At 41.9% G+C, this 12,609-nt stretch overlaps 1 protein-coding gene across 1 annotated transcript in view; it reads left to right on the plus strand.

Annotated features, from left to right (window-relative positions):
• Positions 1-5,427, plus strand: part of LYPD6 (LY6/PLAUR domain containing 6) — a 130,059-nt gene extending 124,632 nt beyond the window's left edge. The window contains exons 4-5 of the mRNA XM_010839962.1: positions 2,648-2,778; positions 4,859-5,427. Of these exons, the coding sequence (XP_010838264.1) occupies positions 2,648-2,778; positions 4,859-5,026 (299 nt within the window). The 3' untranslated portion in view covers positions 5,027-5,427. The remainder of the gene's footprint in view (positions 1-2,647; positions 2,779-4,858) is intronic.
• Positions 5,428-12,609: the final 7,182 nt, after the last annotated feature.

Genomic DNA, 12,609 nt, shown 5'->3' on the forward strand with positions numbered 1-12,609 from the left:
GAGCTTTAAGCCAACTTTTTCACTCTCCCCTTTCACCTTCATCAAGAGGCTCTTTAGTTCCTCTTCACTTTCTGCCACAAGGGTGGTGTCATCTGCATATCTGAGGTTATTGATATTTCTCCCAGCAATCTTGATTCCAGCTTGTGCTTCTTCCAGCCCAGTGTTTCTCATGATGTACTCTGCATGTAAGTTAAATAAGCAGGGTGACAATATACAGACTTGATGTACTCCTTTTCCTATTTGGAACCAGTCTGTTGTTCCATGTCCAGTTCTAACTGTTGCTTCCTGACCTGCATATAGGTTTTTAACATTTCACAATTCACCTTGGATTTTGTGTTTTAAGAATGGATATTTCCAAGGGATTCACACTTCATATCTGAAGTCTCTATGGCTACAAGTAATGGGGTGTTCTCAATGTATCTTTGTTTTATGGATTGGACTTGTTGACATGTAAGAAAACAATTCTTAACCAGTCTCATCACTGATCACCATTTTCCCCACAGAATGGCAAGAATTGGCTTATTACATATTGGGCTTTTGCATATTGTCCTGAAAAAAAAACAAACAGGTTCATCAATTGTCTCTACTTTCATTTAATTATTCCAGTTAATAAATTAAAAGAGTTTGTTATAGATATAAAAATATGAACAAAAAGTAGTAATATGAAGTTTACCCATTGTTATTTTAAGGCTTCCTTAAAACAAGATAATTCGATACTTGAGGGACAAAACCTAGTTTCCCAAACTGAAACCATGTAATGATTTACTTAGTCCATAAATGTATGATCTTATCTGCTCAGATTTACATGTGGAGCAATAAAACCTCTGGCAGCTGTTCCTGGTTGTCTGTGGGAAGAAGAGACAGAAGATAAGAACATTCCTGTTTTTATTGCTTTCTTGAATGTCTAAAAGTTGGGGTAGGGGCTGAGAAAGGCATCTATTAACATGGCCATAAACATCCAAGTCTGGTACTAAAGTAAGACAGTCCTCTTTGGAAGATGCGGTAAACCTCTCAGGGCACTGGCTTCCATTTGTTAAACACTGCTAAAGGCTTAAAAAATAAGTAAAAAATCATGCCACTTCCTCTTCATCAGAAAAGCAACCATTTCAATTTTAAAATATTTTAGAACTTTGAGAGAACCATCGCCAGCTGCAAAACTTTCAGATTTTCTTTGAGCTCATAGGGTGACCTTAGTTTTACCTACTCCAAAGAGCCCCCAGATCCTGAGCTTCCCTGACCTGGGACTAGGAACTTCCCTGACCTGGTCCCAAATGATGAAATTCTGGTTGGGTGCAGTGTGAGAACAGCCCTTGGGGGAGGGCATTGACACAGACTCAATACAGGTACCCACACCGATGTTGGACACATTTTTACCCTTAGCAAGACTCAAGCAGGCCACTCAGATTCTATTGGGTGAGGGTGTCTGGGAAGAATATTAAACCCCTGATTTTCATGACCCCCAGAATATGTCAGTGTGGTATTAGTTCATTCTCTGGGCCTAAAATTTCTGAGCTTTCTTCTCTTGACTTTAGTACTTTGGTGAGGGGAATTTTTATTGCCTAATAAATAATATCACAGAAGGTCATAATTCTATTTTAGCCACTAAATATCCAAAATGTATAAAGCATGCAAAGTTGGGTCCAAGATATGGATGAAAAACAGCTCGGTGGCATTTCTTGAGTTATTATTATTTTTTTCAATCTGACAGTGAAGCAGGAACATTCTCCTAAATCCCAGGCTTAGAAAGCTGAACGCTGCCTAGAGGCCTTAAATAATTACATTGACAAAGTCATTTTTCTTTATTCTTTAAATTCCAAGTTAAAAAATTCTCCATGGAATTTTGGAGGAAATCTCAAGTTTTCAGACTCCTAAGTTTAGAGGGACTCTGAAAACTCACTTCATGGTGTCCATCTGCCTTTTTGGAAAGAAACTGAAATCGCCCTGGGGAAAGATGACTCTTACTGCTGGATTAGTTTTCTCCTGTCATGAATTGTAGGATTCAACTGTGCTCATAGGCTAGAAGTTCTTTCTTTTGGATGAAGTCATTTTCTCCAGATACAATGAGTGTGTTTTTAATCATTCTGTCATACTTGGGAATAGCTGTTTCCCAATCTTGTATATGGGCACACACATAAGGACACTTACACGCACACTTGGATGGACACACACACACACACACACACACACCAGTCTCTGCTGTAGTCTTTTCTTTCCTTGAAGATCTTCATTACCTGTCTCACTTTTTTTCTTTTAACCTTGGTTTCTTTGGACTTTTCACCCCTTCGTCTTCCTGAAAATTATATGATTCCCACATCCTAAATCATTCCTCCAAACCTCTCATGCCCTAAAAATAAAAATCAGTACCGTGGCAAAGTTTGGCAGTGGCAAAATTTGTTGGAAGACAGAGTAATACCACAAGGTCTTGGAGTATGAGGATTTTATGGGAGAGCAGTGTTATTCAGAAGGTCTCCTTCTGTCACAGTGAAGTGGATGTCTCCAAGGAGGTCTTGGGATTGGATATCAACTTAACGCAGTGTATGTTCAGGGTGCCATTAGATCTTAGTGTTGACATTCCTATTGTTTCGTTTTCATCCAGGTTGGGCTAATGTTTCCCATCTCAATTAACACCTGTTTTCCCTATTGACAGAGACTAGATACTGCTACACTCAGCACACCATGGAAGTCACAGGAAACAGCATCTCTGTCACCAAGCGCTGTGTTCCACTGGAAGACTGCTTGTCCACTGGCTGCAGAGACTCCGAGCATGAAGGCCACAAGGTCGGCAACCAAGCAAATGACGGGACACCATAGTCAGGCTTCCTCCTATCCAGATGCCCACTAGGGCTCATGAGCTCCATGAGCCTACTCCCCCGTGTAGGCTGACTTTTGACAGTCTTCATACCATTATGAAAAGATGCTTCCTTTCATATTGGTGCTAAAAGAATAAAAACTTATATCAGGGTATAGGATAACCAGTATAAATTATATAAACACAACACCAGGAAAGTATTGAAAATTATTAAGTTCATTCAACTGAGGATGGACAAGGCAATTTAGCTTTGATAACTTTCTGTAAAGTGGAGCTCATATCTTTATTGGGACGTTGATTTGGAAGTTATCTGCTGGCTCCTGGGGTCACAAAGTGTCGGGCATGATTGAGTGACTAACACTAAGACATTGGCTCCTGAGTCGTTTGAGCCGGTGACAGGAGACCCTGCTGTTTCCTGTGGATTTACTTTCCTTAAACTCCATCTGGTCCCTGGACAGAAGCACTCCATGTAGAACAGACTTCAAAGGCAGCCTTGAAGGAAAATGGCAAGACTCAGAGAAGGGCAGCCAGGCTCAGGATTGGAGTGGGGGAACCCCCCTGACTCTCCCGCCATTCATGCCAAGCTAGCTGTACAGGTCTTGTATGTCAGTCCTTGACCTTGGAGGCTGCCCTTTTCTCCCCACTGGGCCACCTTCCTGGTGGCTGGAAGCAGCCCCCACTCTCACTATTAGTGGGGGCTTCTTTCTCCTAAGACAACACTCAGTTTTCAAGTGACTTGTGAAATACACTAGGAATTCTTTTCTTTTTTTTGGTTTATTGAGAAATTATGGTCATAAATAATAATTGAAATATGAAACATAAACCCAAGGGTTTTACTTGACCAGACCCCTCTATCCCACTCCAAGCTAAGTTTGGCTTTCAGATATTATGGTGACACTTTACCAAGAAGGAAGCTGTAGGTCAGAGAAGTGATTCATGTGCTCAGGTGAATTAGTGACAGACAGAATCCAAACTCACTTCTGACCTTTGGTCTCTCTCTTCAACATCATGTCTTCCTAGTCCATGTCACCTGTGACCAAACTCAGATCTCTTTAAGATAACAACTGTGTAAGATATTAAACATCAAAGAGCTTTTCAAACATTACTGTGCATGTGAATCACTTGGGGATCTTGTTCAAATACAGATTCTAAATTGCTAAATTTTGGGTGAAGTGTGAGATTTTGCATTTCTAGTAACTTTGCAGTTGAAGCTGAGATTACTGTATGTGGGGAGCCATGGCCTAAAATAATTTCTGTCAATAATCTTTTGGGTTTTTTTTCTTATGCTGCACGAGGAAAGCAGTATAAAGCAGGAGTAACTGCATAAATGAAAGCCCTTCAAATTTTAACTTACCCATGGGAGTGGAGATAATTATGCAGACAGTTCTAATGAAAGTTAAATAATTTTAAATTAACTCGGTTGTAGGCATTTCACTTTCACTGTGAAAACATGGCAAATTAATTATTATCTTAACAGCTTCCTCAAGTAGTCAGAGAGCCTCTCTGACAAACGTAAGTTTTACAATTCCCATTTCACAGATGGAATAACTGAGACCTTGGAAGGCTGTAAAATGGTATAATAGCCACATGTTGTGCTCAGTTGTGTCCGACTCTTTGCGATCCTGTGGACTGTAGCTTGCCAGGCTACTCAGTCCATGGAATTCTCCAGGCTAGAATAATGGAGTGGGTTGCCATTCACTTCTCCAGAGGGATCTTCCCCACCAGGATTGAACCCAGGTTTCCTGCATTGCACACAGATTCTATTACCATCTGAGCCACAAGGGAAACCCATAAGAACCATTTGGTAGGATGTGAGAAACAGAACGCATATCCCTAGAAGTTTAGTCTGGGCAGGAGGTTTTATTTTGATCACAATGCTTCCAGGTGAAATTTCATCCCACCCACTTAAACACAGAGTTGGTGTTTCCTTTATAGAACAGGTAATTTTCATTTGCATCTTGCTGTGAAGGAGCCAATTCCTTCAAAACTCTCTGCCCCCTTCATCTGCCAGCTCCTCATCCCCCTTCTTTTTCTCTTCCTTTCTTTCAGGTCTGCACTTCCTGTTGTGAAGGAAATATCTGTAACTTGCCGCTCCCCCGAAATGAAACTGATGCCACATTTGCTACAACATCACCCATAAATCAGACGAATGGGCACCCACACTGCATGTCCGTGATAGTGTCCTGCTTGTGGGTGTGGTTGGGACTCACATTATAGCAGCTCAGAGGCACCCTGTAGTAGCAATCCCTGGGGGCCTTGAGGGTCCATAGTCATGCATGAGGCATTGGCCTGACAATAGTCACATATGTGAAAACACAGCACTACGGATGTCTTCACAGCCAAGCACTTCTACTTACCACAAGGAACAAGCATTGCTTCAATGTAGTCATTTCAAGACCGCATCAAAGCAGCCTGCCCCCAAACAACACCTGAATTCTATGCCATAAGCATTTGTTTTCCCTCCAAAACAGTTTTTAGTTTACTGAGATCTGGGGCTCTTAATGTGCAATACATGCATGAACCACAGAAGTCCTGGGACCCTCTGAGATGTTGTGTGTGCTCAGTTGCTCTGTCATGTCTGACGCTTTGTGACCCCATGGACTATAACCCACCAGGCTCTTCTGTCCATGGAATTTCCTAGGCAAGAATACTGGAGTGGGGTGCCATTTCCTACTCCAGGGGATCTTTGCAACCCAGGGATTGAACCTGAGTCTCTTGTCTCCTACATTGGCAGGTGGATTGTTTACCATTAGTGCCACCTGGGAAGCCCCAATATGTTATATGGACGCATATAGATCTGTGTTCTTCAGGAGAAAGGTCAATGACCACTGATTTAGGTGGTCCAACCATGAATTCACTTATAGCTTTAGAGTTTTAAAAACTTTGATTCCCAAATGAATGGACAGTTTCCTTGGCAATTCTGATCTAAGTCCCTAGAAAAATAGTAAGCAGTTTGTCCAATTTAATTATCCCAATATTCTTCTCCCAGTGATAGGAATCATACTCCCTTTTTTCTGCATGGGATAAAAAAAGGCAATCATAAGGTTTTTTGTATGAGAGGAGAGGTGGCTGGAAAAGGATTTTTCCCAACTTAATTGAATTAGCATTCATAAGGTGGCTGTTTATCCCTTCATAAAATTGGTGAGATTAGCCTTGACTGGCACCTAATTTTGCTCCATGAAATTCTGGATTCTACTTGGACTAATAGGTATCCAAAGTGGCTGACAGCAAGATGGGCTTATTTCCTCCAAGTGTCAGCTTCTATTCAGGCATGGCTAATCGAGACAGAGAAAGGATTTCAGAATGAAAGGAAGACGTGTGGAATTGATTCGTTTGTGAGTGGCCAGTCAGTGTCTCTGCCAAACCTTTCATCTGCAATTTACACTGCCCAAGAGCCTCCTTTGTTCTTTCTCTTCCAAATCCCCCGTGACTTCAGGGAGAAGTTTCTGCATTATGTTGTCTCCAGATTGATAGGGAAAGAAGTCGTAATATCCCAGGATGAGAAGCAGGTGGGCCAGTAGGGTCATGATGAGAATAGTACAAAAACCCAGAGAGAAGTTTTTCTTGGTTTCAGATGATTGCTTTTGAAGTAAATGGTAAAACTTTCACCATCCTTCCTATATTTTTGGCACCTCAAGTTACAATTTTTTCTTCTTCCTTATAAATCACTTATATAATATTTATTTTTGTATGGCATAACTAGAAACTAAGGTATATTGTAAAAGATTCTTTATTCTGAACAAAACAATCAAATCAGAATGCCTATTTTTCAACGGTGGTAGAGCTTGTAATATATGTTCGTTGAAAGTTACCTATAATACTTGCACCAGTATTGAAAAAACTTATGAAAAAGAGTAACGTGTTGGCCTCAGGGTTTTTGCTCATGGTTTCCTCAGTGGTGCTGTCCGAGAAGTATTCAGGTGGTGACCATCACTGGTATGAGTTTCTCAGCAGGGTTGGGGCATATCTTTGCATGGACTTCGGTGGAATCATTACTGATTAGGAGGACAGTTGTTGGGGGCCATCTGCCCTGCACAGGAAGAGATCTTGAACTCATAAAATGAGATACCCCTCACCCCCGAAGGGACCAAATGGAAATTGACATCAGAAACTCTGATACAAAATCATTTTAATTGCATCAAATGGCCTTAATTCTGAGTTTGGTAGGCTTATCAATATGTTGCTTACAGTTGGGGTAGGGGAAGTAGAGGGAGAGAAAGCAAGACATTTATTTACTAAGCACCTCTTAGGTGCCAGACGCTAGGCTAAGCACTTTACTTGAGCTGGCTCATATAAGCCCTGTGAGAACCCTGTAAGGAATGTTACTAGTATTTACACTTGACAGATGAAGGTACTGAGGCTCTAAGAAGCTTTTCCTTCTGGTTTAGATTATGTGGGATGAGGCAGGATGGAAGAGAAAGGGAAGATAGAATTGCCACCCCTAGGAAAACTTCCAGGCCTAACATCATGGATATTTTTTCATCTTATATGTGGAATTTGTTTAGTCCTGCTTCTACAGGATGTCATTTGTGTGTGACCCCAGACAGTGTTTCTTCTTTGGGGGGTGAGGTATAGCTTCTTCATTCATTCCTTTTGCTGTCAAAAAGGAGGCAGGTTGGTCCTACATCTGAAGATGGCATAAGACAATGACAGTTTGATGTTGTATATACCTACAAATACATTTTCATGCATGGGTCACTCTCCACTGACACCCTCCATGTACTGCATGTGATTAGAATAAGAGATAAAGTCCAAATCTTGGTTCTTCGTAAGAAGGCGCCTCTCCAAAGCCTCCCTGACTGGTGTGGAGGGACCGGGTCACAATGGTGCAAACTTACCTGCCGCCCAAGGGGTCACTGCAAACTCCACATGGTGTGGCTTTGTGCACCCATGTGCCTATAGAATGGCTGGTATTTCACTCTCTTCAAAGAAAGTAGTTTACTCACCAACCCCAGCCTCGAGGAGCCAAGGAAGGGCTATTCATGTGGAAGGTCCAGGACCAGTCATCCATCTGAATTTTCTACCACCTTAAATCTCATTAAACCCTACAGTTGGTGATGAAGTGCAAAGAGCTGCGATGTGTCTATGAACCTACGTGCCATTTATTTATTTTTAGACTTCTCACAGCATTCACGTCAATATGGGATTTAATGCCTAAATTTTGTAAATATTGTACATATTGTAAATCAATGAATAAAGATTTTAAGTGTATCTCACCAGGCTCCTCCCTGCAATGCACATGCCAACCAATGACTAAGGCACCTGGGTTACGTACAAGGCATTGACTGGGCTCAGTGTTGAAGGGAACTTCCTTCCAGGAGCTCACTTAGTTGTATAGGCAAGAAATACATGCACGAAAAGACACAAGACAATTCACCCATGCCAAATGTTTCATACAGACAGTAAGTGCTGCAGAAAATCAAAGAAGGAAAGATTACCAGACCCTTCAATCAGATGTGCAGTTTCCCTAGACAATTTCTTTGTTAAATCAGGAAATAGAAAAAGGTGTGTGTGTGTGTGTGTATCTATATATTTAAGTGCTATCCCATTACCTCTTTATTTTCAAATTTTATTTTATTCTTGGGGTTGATTATATTAGTGATGATGCAATAGAAAACATTTTCCCTTGACAGTATCTTCTGCAACAGGAAACAAATATTTAAATAGTAAAAATGTCATTTTTAGCTATGCAACACTTTTATTGCATTTTTCTTAGTAAAATGATAGACATTGAAAATGACCTTGAAAAACTCCAGCTCATTTATGATTCCTGGTTATTCTTTAGCACCCTTTATTTTGAAATTTCCAGGAAAATACATGTTTTCCCCAAAGTTAGAGATTTTCTACTAGGCTCTGGATTGGTGATGTGGTTGGTGCTTATTAAGGTGTCACACTTACATGAATATAGCTCTTATTACTAACCTCTGTGAAAGGCTCTGCGTGTTTAAGGTTAACAGTGCTGTAGGTACACTGTGCTTTTATAGAAAATCTGGTTTTGAAAACATAGGTTTACGTGGTAACCCAATTTGGAGTTCCAAAAAGGATCCTTTGCTTTATAAAGGCCTTTTATATCCCCTTCGTAACACATTTATAAGATTTTATTTACAAATAATGTTCAGGGCGTATCAGGTATGTAAAGCTAGATGTGGTATCTTAGTTGCATTATGGTCACTTTTATCTGAAATACCAAAAGGGCTTTCACAAATATTTTAAAATAAATTACCTTTAACTTTCATAACTAGAGTGAAATATGTGAAAACTCTGAGCGTCTGCTATCAATCCACATTGTGACTGGGAGAACTTGATCTTAAGAGATTCAGCCAATTTTCTAAGCTTGCATAGCAACTCGGGAGCAGGACTAAAGCATGAACATGAGCCAGTATGACTTTAGCCTGGTGTGTTCTTCACTGGAATCTGCTGAAAAACAGGTCTCTGAATTTTTTGAACATAAAATTTCTAACTTACAACTTAACATTACAAAACCAAGGCAGATTTCCAAAGTGACTTTCAAATCAAGCCTTCATTTTCAGGGGTTACTCTCCGTAGCTCATTTTAGAATCATGGCTTTTCCCATTAGCAAATTACTATTGTTTTGTTATTTCCTTTCACAAATTTTAATTCATTGCAGTTGTTGAAATTGGATGGGGGACAGTTGGTGGGAGGAGGAATATCTATATAGTTATATTTTAAGCTGACTAGAGACTTAAAATTCAGAAGCTGAGAAATGGTTTCTGAAAGAGACTTTTTGCTCTTCTCTTAATAGCAACTCCTGATTCTTTGTATTTTAGTTTATCGTCAAAGCACTTCCAACAAATCATTGCTTCAGTTAGTCAACATGACCTCACTTACAGCTTTTTACAGCTAAGACTTTAGAGTAGCTAAGGGAGGTCCAACTGGTAGTTTCTACCACGAGGACTTTGCTCCTGATCCAGGACTCTCTTCCACACACACTTGTCACCAGGATGTCATGAGTGACAGCTCTACCTTTATCCGGCACTTTTACTAAAAAGCCATCTCTCAGGTCACAAAGTTAGAGATGACTGGGAACTTAGAAAACATCTAATCCACCCCCTTTATTGTATAGGTGTTAGTTGCTCAATCGTGTCCAACTCTTGGCGACCCCGGGGACTATAGTCAGCCAGGCTCCTCTGTCCATGGGATGCTCCAAACAAGAATACTGGAGTGGGTTGCCCTGCCCTCCTACAGGGGGTCTTCCCGACCCAAATATTGAACCCAGGTCTCCCACATTGCAGGCAGATTCTTTACCGTCTAAGCCTTCAGGGAAGCCCACTTCTTTGTATACAGGAGGGGAAAAGAACCCAGACCATTAGTCTCTGAGAAAGCTATATTGCTTGTGCTTGAGTTAATGCTAATGCTAATGCTAAGTCACTTCAGTCGTGTCCAACTCTGCGAGACCCCGTAGACGGCAGCCCACCAGGCTCCCCCATCCCTGGGATTCTCCAGGCAAGAACACTGGAGTGGATTGCCATTTCCTTCTCCAATGCATGAAAGTGAAAAGTGAAAGTGAAGTCACTCAGTCATATCCGACTCTTAGCGACCCTATGGACTGCAGCCTACCAGGCTCCTCCATCTATGGGATTTTTCAGGCAAGAGTACTGGAGTGGGGTGCCATTGCCTTCTCCATGCTTGAGTTAGAGAAAAGGTAAACTCATCAAAATGTTCCTTCTTTGCTGCTCAAAGTATGACATAGGTAATGGAGAACAGCTTTTAGAGGTCTCCTCTTCCTTCATTCAGCTGTGAGATGGCCAGGGCCACTAGGATTACCAACCAGGGAAAGGCAGAGAATAAATTTAGAGGTAGCAAATTTTAACCAAAAAAGCAAGCTAACCTGATGGAAACATAGACTGTTCATTCTCACTTGAGAAGAAAAAATGTTCAGTGGGAATAATCATTTTCAGAATCATGGCCTAAAAATGTAGGATTATTTTTCTAAATTAGAGATAATAATTTATTCAGAAACAGTTTTCTCAGGGTTTTCAGCACATCAAGTGTCAAAAACCAGCTTCCAAAGCCACGTTCAGGCTAGGAATTGAGGCCTCCACTGAAGTCCTCCTATGGAAGGGATAGGATCATTCTGTGAATGTGGGGAAATGTGTGTGACAAGAAACTCTGTTGAAGCTAGGCAAAATGGAAAAAATACTGTCAGAAATAGCCATGAGGCAAAAAAGAAGGGCTAAAAATAAGTCATACTCTCAACACATCCATTCATCTTTCAAGAAGCATTCAAAAGCGACTTACTGTCCGGCCTCTAATCTCTCTAGAGAGGAGCGGCACTATCTGGGTCATGGGGAGTCTGCGCCCAGAGCTTTGCCTTCCCCACACCCTGCCTGCCTTCTCCCTGGTGTTCACGGGCCCAAGGCTACTACTGGCCCAGCTTCCTAGCTGCCCATCAGTTTAGCTTTGCCTTGACCCCAGCCTCTCCCAGCAATAATAACACAGGCCTGAGTGAGCAACGAGATATCACACATGGTGGTGTGTGAAGACAAGTTGTTTGAGGACAGGGGTCATGCTTAAGGTACTTTGCATTGAGGTATCTGGGTGAAAAGGTTCAGAGAGAACACATTTGGGCTCACTCATGACTCACGCTTAGCCCCGGGAAACATTCAGACCTGGGAGTATCCCTACCTTGAAAGTCTTTCTCAGTGCGTAAAGGATTGGGCCCATCCCTAGCTTTATTATCATATTTAATTAATTAATGATCCTGCGTGTGCATGACCTAAATACCAAGTGTAACCATGTAGAGACGCACCCTCCTCCATGCAAGACAGCCAAGATCAACACACAATGTGCAATCAGACCTCCCAGGAAGGTCTCTGTCCTCCCAGATCTCTGTCCTCAAAGCCAGGTAATTTATCAGAAGGTCTATTTGGAGTATGAGAAGTCTGGGAGAAAAGCCTAATGGTAGTGTTTAGGCAAGGTTAGAGTTGAATCTGTTGAGACTAGCCAACATGAGCATCCAGTCCAATTAACTGGCCTCTCATCATTTTCATTTTCTGAGAAGGCGACAGGGAATTCTTGCTGCTCACCCACCTCAGGACCTTCAAGCCACCTAGGTGGACTACTAGGAATCTGATTTGCACTAGGGTCCCCAGGTACCTGGTTCAGAAGTCCTACCCACTGAGCAAATAGGGTAGACAAATACTGCCTCAAATTCTCAGAATTTGAACTCACCCTTTGGTACACAGAGGTGAACGTTCGACTTAGCTGGGAAATGCTTCTTTTGAGCATGAGCATGGACACTTCTACTTTGATATGTGTAGCCTGGTACCTGGGGCACTTTATCCCTGGTATTTAAAGTGGAAAGAACAGGGCAAAGTTTGGAAAGCTCAAGAGAGCAGATTGAATGAATGATTTTAGATCTCTGCAGACACAAAATTCTTCCAATGCTGTGAGCAGTGGGGAAGAGGCATTGAGAGAGCAGCTGAGAACACACTGCCTGCTGCCCCGCTGGCCAGAACACCACAAAGGCCTCGGCAAGGAGGGTAGGTGGATGGACGGGCGGAGTACCTGTAAACGAACTAGACGAGGATATGAGGCCCAAATTACTGAGATGCATGCAAATGTCATAAAAGGAGGAAGCAAGAGCCTGTTCAGACTCAAACGCATGTAAGAATTCAATTTCTCAGACCTGGTGGAAGCAGGAATTCCCTGAGGCGTTTGAAGGAAGAGGGTGGAGCTGAGGGATGCAAATGCTCCTGCCCTAATTCTGAGACCTGAGGTTGGCCGTCCTGAGGGTTTGCACCAGTGCACCCATGTCTCCCCATGGCAGAGGGGGCGGG

This window comes from Bison bison, unplaced genomic scaffold, assembly GCF_000754665.1.
Source record: "Bison bison bison isolate TAMUID 2011002044 unplaced genomic scaffold, Bison_UMD1.0 scf7180017864139, whole genome shotgun sequence".
Classification (NCBI taxonomy): Eukaryota; Metazoa; Chordata; class Mammalia; order Artiodactyla; family Bovidae; genus Bison; species Bison bison.